The sequence below is a fragment of the Pseudorca crassidens genome, chromosome 12 (assembly GCF_039906515.1).
Source record: "Pseudorca crassidens isolate mPseCra1 chromosome 12, mPseCra1.hap1, whole genome shotgun sequence".
Taxonomy (NCBI): domain Eukaryota; kingdom Metazoa; phylum Chordata; class Mammalia; order Artiodactyla; family Delphinidae; genus Pseudorca; species Pseudorca crassidens.
This window is the reverse complement of record NC_090307.1, coordinates 85,525,311-85,548,086: the sequence shown is the minus strand read 5'-3', so window position 1 is coordinate 85,548,086 and position 22,776 is coordinate 85,525,311. Positions and strand designations below refer to the sequence as shown.

General features: G+C 38.9%; 1 protein-coding gene and 1 pseudogene across 5 annotated transcripts in view; both read left to right on the top strand.

Annotated features, from left to right (window-relative positions):
* Positions 1-22,776, top strand: part of SBNO1 (strawberry notch homolog 1) — a 58,355-nt gene that overhangs the window by 8,489 nt on the left and 27,090 nt on the right. The window contains exons 3-16 of one of the 5 annotated variants that reach the window (XM_067701082.1): positions 444-548; positions 2,199-2,508; positions 6,969-7,069; positions 10,878-10,974; positions 12,215-12,375; positions 15,363-15,496; positions 15,685-15,775; positions 17,285-17,446; positions 18,712-18,847; positions 18,929-19,034; positions 19,170-19,323; positions 19,785-19,967; positions 20,501-20,598; positions 22,331-22,482. In XM_067701082.1, coding sequence (XP_067557183.1) covers positions 444-548; positions 2,199-2,508; positions 6,969-7,069; positions 10,878-10,974; positions 12,215-12,375; positions 15,363-15,496; positions 15,685-15,775; positions 17,285-17,446; positions 18,712-18,847; positions 18,929-19,034; positions 19,170-19,323; positions 19,785-19,967; positions 20,501-20,598; positions 22,331-22,482 — 1,990 coding nt within the window. Of the gene's footprint in view, positions 1-443; positions 549-2,195; positions 2,509-6,968; positions 7,070-10,877; positions 10,975-12,214; positions 12,376-15,362; positions 15,497-15,684; positions 15,776-17,284; positions 17,447-18,711; positions 18,848-18,928; positions 19,035-19,169; positions 19,324-19,784; positions 19,968-20,500; positions 20,599-22,330; positions 22,483-22,776 lie in introns of all 5 variants that reach the window. The other 4 variants (XM_067701084.1, XM_067701081.1, XM_067701086.1 and 1 more) reach the window with 4 other exon arrangements.
* On the top strand, positions 17,637-18,696 carry LOC137204210 (ubiquitin-conjugating enzyme E2 variant 1 pseudogene; annotated as a pseudogene).

Sequence of the window (22,776 nt, the reverse complement as noted above, 5' to 3'; positions counted from 1 at the left end):
CGTTAATTTTAAATATGCATGTGAATATTACTTTTATGTTGATTATTAGTCTTTATTCACAAAGTGGAAAATACTTGGCAGTGAAAATCAAGACATTTTCTGCTTTGATATATAACGTAAGAGATGAATTGCTTAGAGTTATTGTGGGAGGATCACTAATCTCAATATTTGTCTTTGTACTTTATAGGAATATTTTTCTGAGGTTTCACTATACACATTCTCTGAAAGCAAAAATAAGATTCTGGTGTTAGCGTAGTTTAGTGAAGATGTTATGCTTGCAAAGATTGTTACTTTATACCTGGTATCAGTGATTTTACATTCCATTTGAATGCAAAGCTTGAAAAATTTTTTTATTTTAATAAAATAAATACATCTCTTGTTCTTGAAACAGAATTCACTGCCGTCATTCTTTATTTCTTTCTCTGATGTTGTTTTCTCTCCAGTCAGTGCCACTTAGTGCATTAGAACTAGGTTTGGAGACTGAAGCAGCAGTTCCTGTTAAACAAGAACCAGAGACGCTACCTACTCCAGCACTATTAAATGTTAGGGTAAGAATTATTTAGATTTGGCATTACTATGAAAATAGTTTAGGGTTGTAGTAAGAAAATAACCTTTAATATGAAATAGTTTTATTTCACTAGTTCTGCTTTTTGCTGCTTCTTTCCCAGTATTCTATCTACTCTCACCTCCTACTTTATAAAATGTTTCTTTCACTCTTCTGGTAGTTATGTTGATCAAAAGATTAAGGGGAAAGAAACCCCCATTTTTTTAGGTTATTTATTGCAAGTGATAGAAAATTCATGAAGTAAAGGTGAACTACACGTTAACCCACTACACTTTTCATTTTTACTTGTTTATTTCAGCTTTTGTCCATTGGTATGTATAATTTTTATGTGATTGTTATTGTGCTTTAAATGTAGAGTTCCACTGACCTTGTTTTAAACATAGCAGTTTTCGTTGTTGTTGTTACTGTAGGCTGGGCTGCACGGCTTGTGGGATCTCAGTTCCCCAACCGGGGATTGAACCTGGGCCATGGCAGTGAAAGCCCTGAATCCTAACCAGTAGGCCACAGGAAACTCCCTACGCATAGCAATTATTAATTTAAGCTCTAGTGGTATAAAAGTATTGGACTGGTTAAAATTTGATAACTTTTGATAAATTATTGTTGAGAGTTACATTTAAAATTAATAGTAATGTAGAAGATTCTTGTTAGAGAAGTCATTAACAAATAACTTGAAGGGGGAAAGAAGTAGAAATAGACTTAAATTTATAAAAATATCTGTTGGGGCTTCCCTGGTGGCACGGTGGTTGGGAGTCCACCTGCTGATGCAGGGGACGCGGGTTCGTGCCCCGGTCCGGGAAGATCCCACGTGCCGCGGAGCGGCTGGGCCTGTGAGCCATGGCCGCTGAGCCTGCGCGTCCGGAGCCTGTGCTCCGCAACGGGAGAGGCCACAACAGTGAGAGGCCCGCGTACTGCAAAAAAAAAAAAAAAAAAAATCTGTTTTACTTTAGTTGGTTGAAGTCACAGACATTTGTTATCCTCAAATCTTGACTTTTTTTGTTCATTTTTGTCCAACTCCTAACTCCCACCCTCCAACTATAAAAATAAAATGCTATGTAGCTTTGCCTTAGGCTCAAAGGAAGCATCCGCATTATCACTGATATTTGTAATTTACCTGGGTGGATCATTCATGGGGGCATAGAAATTTAAAACTCTGCTTGGTGGTCTTATCTTATTAAGTTAAACGTTAGTATAGTCTGTATGATAGCAGACAAAGCATTGGACAGGAATCATAGAATGTTAGAAATGGAAAATGGTCCTCAGAGACCCCGGGCCTCCAGAGGTAAAGTGATTTGCCTAAGGTTATCTGATTAGTTGGGGGCAGTGCTGGGATTAGAAATTATGTTCCTAGTCCTTGTATTATGTAGGGTGACTATACAACACAGCTTGCTTAGGATACTCTCATTTTATGCTGCTGCCCCCAACACTACTATTATACCTTCTTTTTCTCAAATGGTGTATTTTAACTAGGTAGTTTATATCTAATGATATTTATTAGAACCAAAGTGCCAATGGTTGCGTAAGATTCTTAATAAGTCAGTTTTAGAGTTTTAAATGGCCTGTTGTATTTGTGGATATGGGTTGCATTAGAGAATAAAGAATTTTTCACAGGTTATATGGTTTTCTTTTCTAGCAGCAGCCTCCATCTACTACAACATTTGTGCTGAATCAAATAAATCAGCTTCCGACTTTGGGATCTACAATTGTAATGACTAAAACACCACCTGTAACCACGAATAGACAAACCATCACTTTAACAAAGTTCATTCAGACTACTGCAAACACACGTCCTTCAGTCTCAGCACCAGCAGCACGAAATGCCATGACCTCTGCACCTTCAAAAGACCAGGTTCAACTGAAGGACCTACTAAAAAATAATAGTCTGAACGAACTCATGAAACTGAAGCCACCGGCTAATATTGCTCAGCCAGTTGCAACAGCAGCTAGTAAGTCTTTTTGTTTTCAACAGTGTCAACTGCTTGCCTTCATTAAGATATGTCAGTGTGTTTTTAAGGTTTTGCTTAGGTTTTAAAAGAAGTAGTCATGACAGGAGATGATATCTGCATGACTCTGTGGACTTATAGTATTTATGCAATTCAAGGGAAGCAAAAATTTAGAAGCCTTAGCCTTAAGCTTTAAAATGAAGTGTGGAATTATCAAGTGGCTACATGAACACCATGAGATCTCAGTTTTATAAATTGTGAATAACTGGTTAACATTTTTCTCAGTCATTTAAATCAGTGCTTTTCAAACTTTATAACTCTGAGTCACTTGGGGATCTTTTTTTTTTTTAAATGAGTTTTTTTTTTTTATTAATTTATTTTTTGGCTGCTTTGGGTCTTCATTGCTGTGTGTGGGCTTTCTCTAGTTGTGGCGAGCATGGGCTACTCTTTGTTGCAGTGTGCGGGCTTCTCATTGCGGTGGCTTCTCTTGTTGCGGAGCACGGGCTCTAGGCGCACGGGCTTCAGTAGTTGTGGCACGTGGGCTCAGTAGTTGTGGCTCGCGGGCTCTAGAGTGCAGGCTCAGTAGTTGTGGCGCACGGGCTTCTTTGCTCCGCGGCATGTGGGATCTTCCCAGACCAGGGCTTGAACCCGTGTCCCCTGCATTGGCAGGCGGATTCTTAACCACTGTGCCACCAAGGAAGTCCCACTTGGGGATCTTTGTACAAAAACAGAGTCAGATTCAATAGGTCTGGGATGGGGACCAAGATTCTGCATTTCTCATAAGCTTTTAGAGGTGCTGTTGCTGGTGGTCCTTGGACCATGCTTGAGGTGTAATGGGCTTTAAACTGATACTTCGCTACTTTAACTCTTACAGTTTTATGATTTTGCTTGTCATTAGCTTCATTGTATGTCGGTAGTCGTGTTTTTTAGTCAGTTTTCTTTTAAAATATATAAACTTTCATTGTAATGAAAATGAATAGTAATTCACTATATTTTCTTCGAAGAGTGAGCACTCAAAATACTTTTTTAATAATAGCTTTACTGAGATAATTTACATACCATTGTACCTTTTAAAGGGGTACAATTCAGTGGATTTTGGTATATTCATAGAGTTGTGTAACCATTACACTAGCTAATCCATAATGCTTTAAGTGTAGGTTTAGATCTAAAGAGAAAAAGCTCAACAGTGATTTGATCACTCTTTTTTAGGAATTCATTTATGCATAAACACTATAAATTTTACAGTTAATTTTTCTTCTCTGGAGTGGCTTTTTTATTGCTCACTTATTCAAAAGATATTTATTTATTTATTAATTGCCACACTACGAGGCATGTGGGATCTTAGTGCCTTGACCAGGGATCGAACCCATGCCCCCTGCAGTGGGAGCACTGAATCTTAACCGCTGGACCGCTAGGGAAGTCCCTGTTCTAGGATTCTGAGACTATGGCTGGGAAGAAAACTATTGAAATTTCTGCCCTCATAGAGCTTGCATTTGAGTGGAGAAAAACAGACAATAAACAAAATAAATGAAGTATATAGTATGTTAGATAGGGGTAGGCACGTGGAGAAAAATAGAAAATGGAATATGGGGCAGGAAGAGGTTGTATTTAAGTGGAATGCTTAGAGGAAGCTTTGTGTTTATTGTAGTAAGGTAATTTTAAGGGTAAAATAGAGTTTTTTTTTAACTTTGGCTATATCAAATTTTAGTAGTATAGTTTTAGAAACTGAAAAATGTGAACTCTTTTTTTTCTTTTTTTGGCTGTGCCACTCGGCCTACAGGATCTTAGTTTCCCAACCAGGGGTTGAACCTGGGCCTCAGTGAAAGCGTGGAGTCCTAATCACTGGACTGCCATGGAATTCCCAAAATGTGAACTCTTAAGAGGGATATTCTTTCCTTCCTTTTTCCATTGAGCTAAATAGTATTTGACTCCCTGCCTGGTGATTTATACTAATACCTAATACATAGCATCCCACTGGGCTCTTGGAATGGGGTGCTGGATATTGAATAGAGAGTTCCTCCTTCCAAACAGCTGCTTTATTTTTCCAATTGAGAGAGATAAGTTTTAATACCCGATATATAATTTTGTAGCAGAATTGATTGCTGGGAAGTTCTAATGTGCTTGTGTTTATAGAGTAGAGGGCCAGGGACTTCCCTGGTGGTCCAGTGGTTAAGAGTCTGCACTCCCAATGCAGGGGGCCTGGGTTCAATCCCTTGTCAGGGAACTAGATCCCGCGTGCCACAACTAAAGATCCCGCACCCGGCAATGAAGATCCCGCATGCCGCAACTAAGACCTGGCTCAGCCAAATAAATAAATAAATATTAAAAAAATAATAACAAAGTAGAGGGCTGGGGCATTCTAAAGGAATGAGCAAGGAGTGTTTGTAGGTGATACAGAACTAACTTTGTCTTCAGTGACAAATGCAATTAAAAATATCAGATAATCTAATCTTTGAGTCCACACCTTTGTGCCTTTTGGCTGTAGTTTTACTCTTAAGGTTATTGTCCTGAACTGACTGGAGCCTGGCAGCTAGATGCCCATTGAGAAATTATTTTAACTGTCTCAGGATTGATTTCCATTCTGTGCCATGGAGAGCAGGACCACGGCCCTGACCTAGCTGAGGTGCAGGGCAGCATCTGGAATGGCTTCTGGGAGACTTAGGGGTGATCAGCAGTTAGTAGAAGCTGCTTTTCATTAAAGTCTTTGGATTTAATGAGGAGAAAGACTGCTGCTGTGCCATCGTGAGGAAAGTTTAGAGAGCAAAACAAAAGAGCTTTGGAGCTGACCGAGTAGTATCTAGTACAGTAACATCTCCCTCATCCAGTATAATACTTCTTAAAAGACAAGTCAAGGCCATCCTTGTGTGGAAGGCTGAGAAATTGTCAGACTAGACCAGGGCTGAAAAAGAAACATAGTAAGTGAATGCCGAAGATAAACCAACTTTTGTGTTGTAGGAGAGGGTCATCTTTTTACTGAAAGGGAAGAATGTTAAAAGTGTCAAACTGCAAAGAGCGAGGTTTTGCATGTTCTCTCTCTCTCTCTCTTTTTTTGGCCGCCCAGCATGGCTTGTGGGATCTTAGTTCCCCAACCAGAGATTGAACCCAGGCCCTCAGCGGCGGTGAAAGCATGGAGTCCTAACCACTGGACCGCCAGGGAATTCCCTGCATGTTCTTTGCCCCTTTTGGAGCCCTTAGCCCTTTAGGTGTCTCTTTGGATTCTGATCTCTCAGTTGAGCTCCAGTCCTGTAACTCTTTCTATGAACTGTTCAGTGGCTCTCCCACAGTTATATTAAACAGATCTGTGCTCCTAAGTAAATTTATTATCTCTGTACCAGCTTCCTTATTTTGCTAACACTTTAATCCCAGCCATTTTGTAGTCCCAAGTGACAGGCCACCCAAATACTCCCTATCTTTTGGTAGAATACATAAGGTCATAATCTGTTCTCCTGGTGTAATTTTCACACTGTAATTGCAAGAATACCAGGTACTGGGAGTGCTTCAGGTATACTTGGAGGATGGAGGCTAGTAACAGGGGCTCAGAACTTCTCAACCAAGTAGTTCTTTTAAAAAAAAAAAATAATTAATTAATTTTTGGTTCTGTTGGGTCTTCATTGCTGCGCGCAGGCTTTCTCTAGTTGCAGCGAGTGGGGGCTGCTCTTCGTTGCAGTGCGCGGCCTTCTCACTGCTGTGGCTTCTCCTATTGCAGAGCATGGGTTCTAGGTGCGTGGGCTTCAGTAGTTGTGGCTCGCGGGCTCTAGAGCGCAGGCTCAGTAGTTGTGGCGCACGGGCTTAGTTGCCCCGCGGCATGTGGGATCTTCCCGGACCAGGGCTCGAACCCGTGTCCCCTGCATTGGCAGGCGGATTCTTAACCACTGAGCCACCAGGGAAGCCCCGTAGTTCTACTTTGATTGATACTTTGATGGAGAGGTTCTTGTGCTATATCTTAAAAGAGTTTGCAAACCACTGGTATAGAAGAACAGGTTCATTCTTTGGATCTTTATTCTGAGGGAAGACAGTAGAGTTCCCAAAGGTTTTTTTTTCCCTTCCAGAAATAATTATTTTGCCTTGAAGGTTAGTAAGTACTTCCAGATCAGGTGCGATTGATTCTGTCTTGGTGCTAATACCAGGTTTTGCACCAAGTGAAGTGTCTCAGAGTAATGCTGGCTGTGGGTAATTGTTTTGAAATAAACTGCCAAATAGCGTTCTGGTTAAGGTGTCTTTTTGATAAATAGTTTTCAAATTTCCTGTGCACATGTTTCCTTTTAAGTTGTTTTCTAATGTTAATTCTTACCTCCGTAATGACATATAGCATGAGTATTTTTATCCTTATGCTTAATTTAAGTTAGAGATAAGCAGATTGGTATTCTTTGGTTTGTGAAGTGGGTAAACTTTACTGAATTTTTTTAAAAACTGTAGGAAAATAGATATTTTGTTATAAAATGTACATTATTTCTCCCCCTCAGCTGATGTAAGCAATGGCACAGTAAAGAAAGAGTCTTCTAATAAAGAAGTAGCAAGAATATGGATAAATGACATGAAAATGAGGAGTTTTTCCCCGACCATGGTGAGTTTCAAAAGCTATATCTGTATTTTTGTGTGGTATGAAAGTACACTTGGCTAAGTGTAGCCCTCAGAAAACTTTTTTTGGGGTGAAGGGGAGCTTCTCAGCTACATAAACTAATGAACAAGCATTAAACCTCACTGGAATAAATTAATATATGCTAAACAAGGGGATTATAAGATACATATTTGATAGAGTATTATACAAAGTGCTGACGCTTTTCTATTGTGAATTTCATCTGATAAGTAAAAAGGACAATGTGGAGTTAACCAAAAGTATTTGATAATTATGTTCATTTTAGGATTGAGCCTTATTATATAGCTGGTTATGGGATGTCAGATCATATAATGGTTTAGTTGTGAGTAATTATATGTTAACATTATTTTTACATTTTGGAAATGCTATATGCTTCAGGTAAATTGATTCTGTGCGTGTATTTAATAATTACGCAGTGTATAACCCTGCCTCTGTGTGGTGGGTTTCTGGCTCCCCATTTTAATAAACATATAATTAATGCCACATGGTTTAAGTAGTAATATAAGGTACAGCAAGAGGTAAATAGTGATGCTCGCAATAGGGCTTATGAGTTTGTAGGAAGATGAGACTCAGATGGCCTAGGAGGACTTCACTTTTTTTTTTTTTTAATAAATTTATTTATTTGTTTTTATTTTTGGCTGTGTTGGGTTTTTGTTGCTGCGCATGGGTTTTCTCTAGTGCGGCGAGCGGGGGTTACTCTTCATTGTGGTGAGCAAGCTTCTCATTGTCGTGGCTTCTCTTGTTGCAGAGCACAGTCTCTAGAGCGCTCAGTTGTTGTGGCGCACGGGCTCAGTTGCTCCGCGGCATGTGGGATCTTCCCAGGCTAGGGATCGAACCCGTGTCCCCTGCATTGGCAGGTGGATTCTTAACCACTGCGCCACCAGGGAAACCCAGGACTTCATTCTGTGGAGGCAATGTCATGGAGTTTGGGTGTCGAGTCTGGAGAGACTTTGAGAGGGCCTTTTAGGAAGGGAGCTACAGCATTAATAGGCACAGAGGAGGTGGTAGCTATATGCTTAGGATACTTGGCTTGCAGGAAGAAACTGGAATGGTTGATTGGGGGCTCTCTGGAGGGTCCTGAATTGAATTTGATGGACTTGGGACTTGGAGCAGCACCAGTGAGGCCCCTGGAAGTAGAGGGACCTGTTAGTGACTCAGGATGTGTTGGGAAGAAGAGACAGGTTAGGAGGTTGGTTAAGTAGTCCAGAAGGGAAGTGATAAGGAACTAAACGTCAGAGATTGCAAAGGTGATTGGAAAGGATGAGGGGAAAGGTAAAAAGAAAGTAAGAGGGGACTGCACATAATGATACCAGAGGATTGGTAAGACTGGGAATGAAATACAGAATTGGAGAGACAGCAAAGCAACCTGTGCCTGAGGTTTTGAATGGGGACCAGGAGAACAAGTGTTGGCAGTATCAGTTTACTTAACAGTTGAGTGCCAGCAGCTTACTTGGAAGTTGATTTTTGGAAAATAAGAATGCATTTTTTCTTTAAGATTATTTAGTGCTCAAGTTCCCAGTCCAGCCCATGTTGCCCATAACATGCCAAAAGTTCTATATTGTCCTAGCAGTTAAGAGACATCTAACAGATTGCAAACTGGTAGCCTGTGGATAAAAACCAATTGACAGGTGTTTTGTTTGGCATCCACATTATTTTGAAAATTTTGAATGTGTTGCAAACACATAAAATGCTGATTTCCAGGTTCTCTTGAAAAATAGGAGTACCTGATAATCCTGGGCCCACATTCCTCACCTCGTGTTAACATGCTTAGAGTTGAGTAGTGAACATCTACTTTGTATGTTGGTCACACATTCCCCGTGTACCACAGTCTCCCTCCCCTTCATTTATCTCCTTGACCCTAAGCTTGGTGTCAGTTGCCATTTTACATCCAGCTGGCTTAGACATATTACTTGTCTGGTCCTTGGATTTTGTGACCGTATTGTGTTACCACCTAATCCTCCAATTATATACCTGCGGTATATATTTTTTAAAGGTAGGGAAAGACAAGGTAGAGGGAGAAAGGCGGCTGGTCATTTAGCACAGTGCGCATTCCTATTTTACAGATGAGGAAAAGGTGCAAAGGGGGATGGGCAGGACTCAGAATGTAAGTAATTTGCCCAAGGCTACACAGATAACAGCAGAAGTGGGGTCTGGGTCTGTTTCTTTGGCCAGCCCCATTTCATCTCTTATTTCTGAAACTGGGTTTTATTTTGGCATACTTTCTGAGAACATTCAGGGTTTCTTTGGATTTTTTTTCTAAGGACTCCATGGGTTGATGGCTGCATGTTTATCTCACATCTCCCTTTTCTTTCCCACATTTATTGAGCATCTATGTGCCATCATATGCTGCTCTAGACTAAATAAAAATAAATAAGTAAAATATAAATAAAATAAAAGAGGAGCCTGACCTTACATTTTATTTATTTATTTGTTTGTTTTTAAGATAAACTTGTTTTATTTATTTTATTTTTGGCTGCGTTGGGTCTTCGTTGCTGCGCGCGGGCTTTCTCTAGTTGCAGCGAGTGGGGGCTACTCTTTGTTGCGGTGCGCAGGCTTCTCACTGCGGTGGCTTCTCTTGTTGCAGAGCACGGGCTCTAGGCGCACAGGCTTCAGTAGTTGTGGCACGTGGGCTCAGTAGTTGTGGCTCGCGGACTCTAGAGCGCAGGCTCAGTAGTTGTGGTGCACGGGCTTAGTTGCTCCGCGGCATGTGGGATCTTCTCGGACCAGGGCCCGAACCCGTGTCCCCTGCATTGGCAGGCGGATTCTTAACCACTGCGTCACTAGGGAAGCCCTGATGTTACATTTTAATGCCATGTGTCCTTGGCATTACCTGTAGGTCCTGACTAGGTTTTCTCTTTGTCCTTCTCCTCCCTTCCTTGGTATACTGGGTCCCACAGCTTCTTCCCTACATTCTTCCTTGATCAAGCCCACATTAATAAAGAGCTTCCCATTATGGTTTACTGATAGTGAAAAGCAGCTTTTTCAGGCGCTTCTTAGTCCCCTATTCCTCCCTGCCTCTACCTCTTTAAGATTCTGTAGAGAAACACAAGGTAACATGACTATATTGACCATTCACTCACTTTGCCTGGGGCAGTCTGGGTTTACTGCTGTTTTCCTGGTGTAAGTTACTAATAACTCCTCATTTTATTCTCAGATGTGCTGACGTTTGGAGAGTAGGTGATATAGGATTCTGTATGATTGTTGTTGTGTCTGTGGAGACACAGATGTCTGAAGTAAATTCGCTGTCTTTTAGAAGAACCTTTAAACTCCAGAGTTTTCTACGGTTTTGGTTTTAGGATCTGAGGGAAAGAAACAGATGAAGGTAACTGAGAAGAGGGTGGGATGTGAGACTTAAAGAGAGTTCCTGCCCATGAGATTGTAGGATGTGCTGCTGGGGCTCATCCACCTTTTCTCTCCAGACCCCTTGTTCTTGCTATTCCTGGAACTGCAATGAAGATTGAGGACTGGAGGTTAGACTTCTGGGCATCAGGGAGGCTGGCAGGTAATACTGAAGGGGAAGGTAGTTTGAGAAGGTGGTGGAGCCCTGTGGTGACCCATTTGTGTGTTTGCGATGAGAGCAGGTCATGGATTATCTGTGCTTATCTTTGGAGGAGCAGGGAAACCATAGACTCTGACCCAGATATTAGGGAATATAGAAGTGGTATGTCCTGTTTCCAAGATTGAAGATAGTGGGTATTCCTACAGAAGAGTTTTTCTGTGTGTTGGCTGGGCCTCCAGTTTCTGGACTTAGTTGATTTTGCTCTCTCTGTTACAGAAGGTCCCTGTTGTGAAAGAGGAAGATGAACCAGAGGAAGAAGATGAAGAAGAAATGGGTCATGCGGAAACCTATGCAGAGTATATGCCAATAAAACGTATGTCTTTGGGATTTGTCAAAATAATGAAAGACTTCTGGGTTCCTTTTGAACTTAAAAAACTGCCACACACATTATTATGTATTAAGATCTATCCATGTTGGGTACCTCAGAATTTGATAAGTGTGAGCTTTGTAGTGTGTTTTTTTTTTTTTTTTGCGGTACGCGGGCCTCTCACTGTTGTGACCTCTCCCGTTGCGGAGCACAGGCTCCGGACGCGCAGGCTCAGCGGCCATGGCTCACGGGCACAGCCGCTCCGTGGCATGTGGGATCTTCCCAGACCGGGGCACGAACCCGTGTCCCCTGCATCCGCAGGTGGACTCTCAACCACTGCGCCACCAGGGAAACCCTGTAGTATGTTTTAAACTAGAATATGTTTTAAAATAGCTACATGAAAATCCTGTGAGTTTTTAAATTTTCCTACAGAAATTTAGAGCTTTGCTTTGGAATGAAGTCTTTTAAAACCAGGAGTGAAAAGGCTTTTTCCTTTCAAGTTAATTTTGCTCATATCAGCAGTGATTATAAAATCATAGTAAATTACAGAAATGTAAACACGTATCTTAGCTTTATACAGCTTATCTAAAGCAAATTATAAAAACATGGGAATCTTAAAAATAAAATCTGCTATTCGAATTCAGTGGTTTAAATTAACACCATTGCTTCCTTTTTTCCCGTAATGACCATGATTCATTTTTTTAGTGGCCACTGTATTAAGTTGAAAATGAATAATTTTTAGTTTTTGTGTAAAATTTTTTACTTTTTCATTTTATGGGGGTAATAAGATGGAAAAAAATCTATGGCTAGAATTTTTCTCTCCTATACTCTGGCTTTCTATAAAAAGTCACCAATAAGACCACTTAAACTAAAAATCTCTGTTTACGAACTGTGTATGGATTCCAAGGTCCCATACTTTCCTGGTTATTTAAAATGATGTCGTTAATCTAGGATTATGTTCTGTTACTACTGGAGAACCTGTTGGTGTGAACTGTGGTGGTATTTTTCTAGATCTTTTTAATCAGCAAGTCTCTATTTAAACCATAGGTAGTTGATAAATAGGTAATTTTAGTCAAATTTAAACAGTACTTTACCATCAGTCAGTGACTTTATATAGGATCCCAGGGTGTATAGTTACTTCTTATATTTTCTCTGTCAGGAGAAATATTGCAATATCTTATGATAAGACTGGGAAGTGTTATTACTTAGAATAATTAAAATGAAATATTTTTAAATTTTTATTTAGTAAAAATTGGCCTGCGTCACCCAGATGCTGTAGTTGAAACTAGTTCTTTATCCAGTGTTACTCCTCCTGATGTTTGGTACAAAACGTCTATTTCTGAAGAAACCATTGATAATGGCTGGTTATCAGCATTACAGCTTGAGGCAATTACATATGCAGCCCAGGTAAGCTGTGTAATTTATAGCTACATACAGTTTTTATCTTTAATTTTAGTTCACAATGTATAGTTGTTTTAATTCAAAGTTAAGTTTCCCTTGCATGAAAATCTTGTGAATGTGATTTTTATAGAAGTTTTATGTGTTAGAAAATTAAAGGGGTAGTGTGGATACGGGGAATGTGTTTCTAGTGCAAATGATAAATTGTCATAACCGTTTTGGAATTCACTGGGAACATGTATTAAAATTAAAAATACCTATATCCTTTTACCTAACAATTCCATGCGAGTCTGTTTCATAGAACTATTAGATAAGAACATATATATATAAGGCTATTTGTTGCAGTTTTTTTTCCCCCCAGTGGCTGAAAGCTAGAAAAGATTTGAAAGCTCACACCCTTGGGGAGTGATTGAATAACCTTTGGTATTACCATATGGGTGTTTTACCAGCTTTTATATTATGTCAATTGTCTTGAAAGGATTTCTGAAATACTCCATTTTTGTAAAATAAATAGGCAACCATCCCCCATATTTATGTTTTATAAAAAAGTTTGTATTTGGTTGTACAGTCCTTGAAAAATTATGGAAGAATACTCACCAATTTTTTAACTTTAATTACCTGCTACATACGAGGGTAGCAAGAAAAAAATACACAGACCTCGGAGATAGGGCAGGTTTGGTTCCAGACTACCACAGTAAAGCAAATGTCACAATAAAATGAGTTGCATGAAGTTTTTGGTTTCCCAGTGCATGCAAAACTTAGTGTTTACACTATTATGTAGTCTGTTAAGTGTGCAATAGCATTATGTCCAGAAAAACAATGTACATACCTTAATTTAAAAATACTTTAATGCTAAAAAATGCTAACCATCATCTGAGGCTTCAGCAAGATGGGGGGAGGTCTCGCCTTGGTGTTGATGGCTGCTAAACGATCAGAGTGGTGGTTACTGAAGGCTGGAGGGGCTGTGGCAGTTTCTTAAAATAAGACAACAGTGAAGTTTGCTGCATTGATTCATTCTTCCTTGCACTAATGATTTCACTGTAGCATGTAGTGCTGTTTGATGGCATTTCACCCACAGAACTTCTTTCAGAATTGGAGTCAGTCCTCTCAAACTCTGCCACTGCTTTATCAACTAAGTTTATGTAATCTAAATCCTTTGTTGTCATTTCAACCATCTTCACAGCATCTTCATTAGGAGGAGATTCCATCTCAAGAATCTGCTTCCTCCACTGAAGTCTTGAACCGCTCCAAGTCATCCATGAGGGTTAACTCCTGTTAATGTTGATATTTTGACCTCTTCCCATGAATCATGAATGTTCTTAGTGGCATCTAGAAGGGTGATTCCTTTTCTGGAAGGTTTTCAGTTGATCTTGTCCAGATGCATCAGAGAAATCAACTATCTATGGCAGTTACAGCCTTACAAAATGTGTTTCTTAAAGAGTAAGATTTGAAAGCCGAAATTACTCTTAGCTCCATGGGCTGCAGAAAGGCTGTTTTACAAAGCAGGCATGAAAGTGACATTGATCTCATTGTACATGTCCATTAGAGCTCTTGGGTGCATTGTCAATGAGCAGTATTACTTTGAAAGGAATCTTTCATTCTGAGCAGTAGGTGTCAACAGTGGGTTTCAAATATTCAGTAAATCATGTTGTAAACAGATGTGCTGCCTTGTTCCATTTGTAGAGCACAGGCAGTGTAGACTGAGCATAATTCTTAAAGGCCCTAGGATTTTTGGAATGGGAAATGAGCATTGGCTTCAACTTCAGGCCACCAGCTGCATTAGCCCCTCATAAGTCAGCCTGTCCTCTGAAGCTTTGAAGCCAGACATTGACTTCTTCTCTAGTTATGAAAGTCCTAGATAGCATCTTCTTCCAAAAGAAGGCTGTTTCATCTACATTGAAAATCTGTTGTTTAATGTAGCCACATTTATCGATTATCTTAGCTAGATCTTCTGGATAACTTGGTGAAGCTTCTGCATCAGCACTTGCTGTTTCACCTTGCAATTATGTTACGGAGATGACTCCTTAAACCTCATGAACCAACCTCTGTGAGCTTCAGAATTCTTCTGCAGCTTCCTCACCTCTCTCAGCCTTCGTAGAATTAAAGAGTTAGGGCCTTGCTCTGGATTAGGCTTTGGCTTAAGGGAATATTATGGCTTGTTTGATCTTCTTTCGAGACCACTAAAAGTTTCTTCATGTCAGCAATAAGGCTGTTTCGCTTTCTTATTGTTTGTTCACTGAAGTAGCACTTTCAATTTCCTTTAAGAACTTTTTTTTTCATTCACAATTTGGCTATCTGGAGCAAGAGGCCTGGTATTCAGCCTGTCTAGGCTTTCAACATGTCTTCCTTATGTTGTAATCATTTCTAGCTGTTGATTTAAAGTGAGAGACATGCAGCTCTTCCTTTCACTTGAATGCTTAAAGAAGCCATTGTAGAGTTATTAATTGGTCTAATTTCAATACTGTTGTGTCTCAGGGACTGGGGAGGCTGAAGGAGAGAGAGAGATGGGGGAAATGGCCAGTCAGTGGAGCAGTCACAATACACACAACATTTATTAATTAAGTTCACCATCTTATATGGGCGGGGTTCATGGCAGCCCAAAACAATTAAAATAGTAACATCGAAGATCACTGATCACAATAACAAATATAATAATAATGAAAAAGTTTGAAATAGTATGAGAATTACCAAAAAGTGACTCAGAGACACGGAAGAGCAACTGCTGTTGGAAAAATGGCACCAATAAAATTGCTTGATGCAGGGTTGCCACAAACCTTCAATATGTAAAAAATGCAGTAGCCCCTGAAGTGCAGTAACAGTGAAGCACAATAAAATGAGGTATGCCTGTATAGTTACGTAAAAGTATGCACACTAAGCCAACTACATGCCATTTCTATAAAAACAGAGAATGTTAATATATGACTAAAACAAGGTATGAAAGACTGATTGCCAAAATATCTAAAGGAATAGATAATTACCAGCGTTTTCTTTTTCAGCAACATGAAACATTCCTACCAAATGGAGATCGTGCTGGATTCTTAATAGGTGATGGTGCTGGTGTAGGAAAAGGAAGGACAATAGCAGGAATCATCTATGAAAATTATTTGTTGAGTAGAAAAAGGGCTTTGTGGTAAGTGCTAAAGACTGGCTGTGGAAGCTTTTGTTTGTGAATAATCCAGCATATGGGGATGGGTCTTCGTGAGTAGGTATATTTTTTTGAAGTGTCAAGGCCTGGGTTTATTTATTCCTGAATATTGCTAGAATGATGGGATTTGTATTGAATTTGTGTGTTTTTCTTTTCCCTTTTTTTTGTGGCAGGTTCAGTGTTTCAAATGATTTAAAGTATGATGCCGAAAGAGATCTGAGGGATATTGGAGCAAAAAACATTTTGGTCCATTCATTAAATAAGGTATGAAACTTTTCTATTCAGTTGGTCATTCAATAAATATTGACTTATCTGTGAGATGGGAATAATAATAGTTTCTACTTCGTAGGGTTGTTAAGAGGATTAAATGAGTTATTTCACAGAAAGCATAGTGAGTGCTAGCCACTATTGTTGGTTTTCGGATTACTAAGTGTTAAATAATATGCTAGGTAGGGTTATGTAGCGGCAAACAAAATAAGCATTGTCTGTTTTTATGGAGTTTATTCTCTTACTCTTCAGGGTTTTTCATTTGTTTGTTTTTGTCTGTTTCTGAAGTTACTGTATATGAGTGAAACTCATATACTTATGAGTATAAGGGTGCAGTGTGATAAAGCTATATGGACAGGTAGTGTGCCCATCACATCATATAGAGAGAATTGTGATTTGGACACTGTTTTAGATATTTGTACATTCAGTGGACTTGTATACCCGTACCTGTGTTCATGTTAAAACAGTTCTGTCAAATGGAAGAAAATGTGTTTCATTATCTAGAAAGCACAGTCCAATGTTCATTTAGCAAATCTTTATTGACCTCCTACTATGCAGCAATTCCTGGAGTCACATGGGTAGAATAGACAGACCTAGTTCCTGCAGGTGCTTCCTTGCTAGCCCTTTGAAAATAAGTAAATGTAAATCTACTTTCCATGCGAGTCCTAAGTTGCTTCAGTGTTGAGTCCTGAGTTGCTTCGGTGTTGTTGCCCTGCCCATCAGTGGCTTTTTTTGGGTGAGGGTTACTGAGTGGTTTGTTGGGTTAAGTACTGTGTCTTGAATGACTACTAGCAGTTCAAAACTAAAACATGTAAGGGGCATCTAGAAATATTTTTGATTTCTAAATCAGCATAATTGAGGAAGACCACAGTAACTATTAATCATAATTCTTATATAGCCCTCAGATCTTAATTACAGTGCTTTGCATGTAGTAAATGCACAATAAATATTTGTAGAATGAATATTGTGACCTTTTCTTGGGGAGTTTGATTTGTAATCTTTTTTTTTTTTTTTTTTTTTTTTTTTTGCGGTACACGGGCCTCTCACTGTTGTGGACTCTCCCGTTGCGGAGCACAGGCTCCGGACGCGCAGGCTCAGCGGCCATGGCTCATGGGCCCAGCCGCTCTGCGGCATGTGGGATCTTCCTGGACTGGGGCATGAACCCGTGTCCCCTGCATCGGCAGGCAGACTCTCAACCACTGTGCCACCAGGGAAGCCCTGTAATCTTTTATTGATGATAGACTTTTTTGAGACTTTGATGAAAACTGGATCCTTGTACGTTATAGTTATACACACACACACACAAACACACACGAGAGGGTTCATGTGTGTGTGTATGTATGTGTACACATGTGTATGAGAAATTTTGTGTATGATCTTAAGAGGTCCTTTGACTTTCCTGAAGCCCATCATGGTACCACCAGTTTCCTGCTGTAGAAATCTGGGTGGGATAAATATTTTAGAGACAAAAGTGTATTTATTAAGTTCTTCTCTTTTCTTTTTTAGTTTAAATACGGAAAAATTTCTTCCAAACATAATGGGAGTGTGAAGAAGGGTGTGATTTTTGCTACGTATTCTTCCCTCATTGGTGAAAGTCAGTCTGGTGGTAAATACAAAACGAGGTTAAAACAACTCCTACATTGGTGCGGTGATGACTTCGATGGAGTGGTATCCTTTGCAACAAGTTTTATAATTTTTAATGACACAAAATATAACACACAGGAATTCTGAGGTTAAATAAAAAGACTGCTGGGACGAGAGCTTTAATGATTACATAGAGTCCAAGGGAGTCAGAAAGTTGATTCTGTTTTGTAGCTGTCATATACGAGGCCAGTATTTAAGTTCCTGCTTTAGGAAAATGTTAATAGGTATGGGACATGCTGAATACTATATTCCCTTCTTAACTTAGTGATTTCCAAACTTATTTGCTCATAGCATACCTTTTACTATCCTGCATGAGGATCACCAGTTTTTGAAGTACTGATTAAGTTGGTTATCAGTTGTGCTTCTATTTAACAAAATTTGCTCAAATTATCTGTGTGGTGGACATTTTTAGCCGTAGTGGATCCTTTCGTTCATTCTAATTAAGAATTAAATATCCAGTTCAGGAGTGACAGCGCCGCAAGGTGGCAGCCACCACGGGCTCGGACAGTTTATGAAAACTGAATATACAGCCTTAAGATAGAATGTGGACCTAAATACCCAGAAGCAACCCCCTTTGTAAGATTTGTAAGAAAAATTAATATGAATGGAGTTAATAGTTCTAATGGAGTGGTGGACCCAAGAGCCATATCAATGCTAGCAAAATGGCAGAATTCATATAGCTTCAAAGTTGTCCTGCAAGAGCTTCGGTGCCTAATGATGTCCAAACAAAATATGAAACTCCCTTAGCCGCCTGAAGGACAGTGTTACAGTAGTTATCAAAAAGAAAAACCACAGGCCCTCCACCACCCACCCCCCATTCGATTCAAGCAGTCTTCATTTTCTGCAGTAGTAAATTTTCTAGATGCCAAAAAAAAATTAAATATCCAGTTAAGGTTAATGCCAAATTCAGTGAATGCCTCTGTGGCTGGGGGAAGGGGGCTATGGAGATCAAGGAGAGGCACATAGAGGGCTTCATTGATATTTGTGATCTTACAGAAAAAGAAAACCATCTGAAGCAAATATGGCAAAATGTTAAGGTTTGACAAAACCAGTTAATAGGTATAGGTATGTGAATATTAGTTAAAAAAAAAAAAAAAAGTTAATGCTCAGGGGCTTGTTATCAACAGCATCCCTCCCCCTAATAATCTTGATTTTTTTTTTTACTCCAGCTACCATCCCAGAAATCTTGGATGTTTCCCAAGTCCTAAGTGAAATAAAAGTTAACTCTTCCTGAAAGATTGGAGACACTTGCTACTAATGTGACATGTTCCTTAATTTACTCCTTACAGATAGTGTTTGATGAATGTCATAAAGCAAAAAACTTATGTCCTGTTGGTTCTTCAAAGCCAACCAAGACAGGCTTAGCAGTTTTAGAACTTCAGAACAAATTGCCAAAAGCCAGAGTTGTTTATGCTAGTGCCACTGGTGAGTAGTTACATATTTAAAAGAGAGAGATACATATGTTATTTTTTCAGCTATAATATGTTTTGTTTGGGGGTTTTTCAGGTGCTTCTGAACCACGAAACATGGCCTATATGAACCGTCTTGGAATATGGGGTGAGGGAACTCCATTTAGAGAATTCAGTGATTTTATTCAGGCAGTAGAACGGAGGTAATGCAATTTACAGTATACACTATTTGTTCTCAGTAGCAATCTAAAAGAGGTGTTATTGCTAAAATCTCTTCCATGTATGTTAAAGCTCTACTATATTTAATGATAGTTACTGTGTGTTTTAATTTTATTCAGAGGTGTTGGTGCCATGGAAATAGTTGCTATGGATATGAAGCTTAGAGGAATGTACATTGCTCGACAGCTGAGCTTTACTGGAGTGACCTTCAAAATTGAGGAAGTTCTTCTTTCTCAGAGCTATGTTAAAATGTATAACAAAGCAGTCAAACTGGTGAGCATGTTTTTATTAACTCTTAGTACTTTTAATGTACCTGATAATGTATCTGTTAGCCAATTTTGTCCAGTCAGGAGTATATTTTGTCCAGTATACTCCTGTCAGCTCACAGGAGTATATTTCTGCTATAAAACAACAGATAAATCACTGGTTCCTTATTTTCCCAATTTTCTCTTTGTTAAAGTAATTTATAAAAAATAGCCATTTATTTTGGTTGTATAGTTTTTAAAATCACAATGTAACTGTTTCCTAAAATGACTGCATTAGTTAATAAGAATTTTGGGACAGCTCTATGTGAGCGTCCTAAAAAACATTTGTTTAGAGATTCCCAAGTTACTGAAAATGCTTCGTTGAGTTCATGTTAAATGGTGTCTTGCACTTTATTTTGATTGAATTAGTCATTTTAAAATCACACTCAAAAGATTGAAATATCTAAAATGTTGATTGTGCACCTTCAGTGGGTCATCGCCAGAGAGCGGTTTCAGCAAGCTGCAGATCTGATTGATGCTGAGCAACGAATGAAAAAATCCATGTGGGGTCAGTTCTGGTCTGCTCACCAGAGATTTTTCAAATACTTGTGCATAGCATCCAAAGTTAAGAGGGTTGTTCAACTAGCTCGAGAAGAAATCAAGAATGGAAAAGTAAGGTTCATCTTTGGTTATGTGTTTTAGTCTTTTGGGTGTTGAGCCTTTCTACTTAAAAAAGCCTTTTTTTCTAAAGGGTACTTGTAAAAAATATTAACATAGTAAGACTTTAAAAAATGCATTTTTAAGATAATAAAAGCAATACGTGTTTATAAAGAATTTGGATAGCTCAGAAAAGTATAAACAAACATCACTATAATTTGGCTAACCATAGATGTAACAACTGATAACACATGGATATATATATTACATTAAGGTGTTTTCCTTTTTGGTAAATACATATTTAGTTAAAGCACAAAGAACTGGGGCAGGGGCTTCAGTAGTGTCCACTGTTGTAATACTGTTTCCTAGATAAGTGTATTACATGTAGCATGTCTCAAATATATGTAGAATAAATAAATTGGTACACACATACAGTAATGGGTAATTCTTGTTTGAAATCTTTTTTTAAACTAAATATTTAAAATAAGTCTTAAGAAACCACGTAGATATTTTTATTTATAATTAATAATATTCTTTTTTGCCTCCAGTGTGTTGTAATTGGTCTGCAGTCTACGGGAGAAGCTAGAACATTAGAAGCCTTGGAAGAGGGTGGAGGAGAATTGAATGATTTCGTTTCAACTGCCAAGTAATGTTTATGGTTTTGAGTTTTTACTTAGATTAGTTTAAATGTTGGCATTTCCTGGAGGCAAAATTTTTGCGATTTAAAGTTTTTCTGATTTTAGTTTTTATGGTCCTGTGTATGCATAACAACATGTCTATTGGAAAACAAAAACATAGAAATGCCGAAATGTTAAGTATTTTGACAATATTATGTCCAGTATTTGGACTAACTGAAGGGCTTGATTTTTGTTTGTTTTGTACATCTTGGAAATCTGACAGCTTGGTTTAAGATACTCAGTTTTGTTTTGGCTTTGTGTATTGGAAACTACCATTATCCAAAGGAGCAGTATAGTTTAGTTTGCCCTAGTTTAGTATGCTCTAATATAAACATTGCAAATAATCCTGAGATAGTCAAAAGAGATTTTAAAAATGTTTTTAGACACTGTTTTTCAGTTTGTTTGCCTAACAGACAGTTCTAACTCTGGTAGCAAAATTAACAAAATAACTTTTGCTGCCATGCTATCTTTTGCCTTAGGGGACACATTCAAGTGGCTCATTTTAAGATAGATATAACTTAAAACTACTTTTAAAAGCAAAACATGCACCTGCTAATCTGTATCTTTCCTGTGCTTGCCTGCCTAGTATTGCCTCTGAAATGATAGGCACTAGTTACAGGGAGCTATTAAGAGTTGAAGTGGCTAGTCCAAATTGAGATGACCCTTAAGTATGAAATAGACACCAGGTTTCAAAGACTTAAAGAAATATAATGTAAAACATTTCATTGATTACATTTTAAAGCGATATGTTAAGTTAAATAAAATATTAAAGTTAGTTTCACAAGTTTTCTTCTACTTTTTAATGTAGCTACTAGAAAGTGTAAAAATTATGCTTGGGTTGCACTGTATTTCAGTTGGACAGTCTTGGCCTAGAATATTAAAATTCATTTGAGCTGGATTATCAGTATTTTGTAAGATTGAATAAAATGTACTTTTCATTTTTTATTTTTTAAAAATTTATTTTATTTCATTTTTATTTATTTTTAAAATTTTTTCTTGGCTGTGTGTGTCTTCATTGCTGCACGGGGGCCACTCCTCGCTGCAGCGCACGGGCCTCACATTGCGGCAGCCTCTCCCGCTGCAGAGCACGGGCTCCAGGCACGTGGGCTTCAGTAGTTGTGGCACGTGGGCTCAGTAGTTGTGGCTGGCTTGAGGGCTCTAGAGCGCAGGCTCAGCAGTTGTGGTGCATGGGCTCCATTGCTCCGCAGCATGTGGGATCCTCCCGGACCAGGGCTCGAACCTGTGTCCCCTGCATTGGCAGGCGGATTCCCAACCACTGTGCCACCAGGGAAGCCCCAAATGTATTTTTTAGTAAGACATAGATTTTATTATTTGTAACTCTTGCATGTACCTGAAAATGGAAAATATATGTGAAATAAATTGGTTAAAGGATTGTTAAAGTCCTTTACATTCAGAATCCAACTCTTTTGAATCACTTGTTGACTCGAGTCACTGTTGTGCAATTTTTCTTCACGGAGTCTTCCTCTGTGCAGCAGTTCTGAAAAAGAATCAGGAACCATTGGTGCTGAGTTCCTAACAGCTTTACAGTTATGTGGAGCTAACCTACTTTTGATATCCAATTTGGAAATGCTGCTAATAAAATATACTTATTTTAAACAAATACATTCAGTAAGATTTTATGTATAATAAACTATTTTGCATACTGAGCCACTAACTGTCACTTTTTCTCTCTTCGAACAGAGGAGTGTTGCAGTCACTCATTGAAAAACACTTCCCTGCTCCAGACAGGAAAAAACTTTATAGTTTGCTAGGAATCGATTTGACAGCTCCAAGTAACAACAGCTCACCAAGAGATAGTCCTTGTAAGGAAAATAAAATAAAGAAGCGGAAAGGTGGGTACTTTTCTCTAAATGGTGCTGGAAGTAGTATAAATTTGAGCATCTTGATGCAAGCTGTATTTTGGGAATGTACTGCCTTCCTTGAATTGGCTCATGTAGTTTTTTTTTTTTTTTTAAGGAAGTGTCTTTCTTTCTTCCTCCCTCCCTCCCTCCCTTCCTCCCTCCCTCCCTCCCTCCCTCCCTTCCTCCCTCCCTCCCTCCCTGCCTCCCTCCCTTCCTCCCTTCCTTCCTTTCTTTTTATGGCCGCACCACATGGCTTGCAGAATCTTAGTTCCCTGACCAGGGATT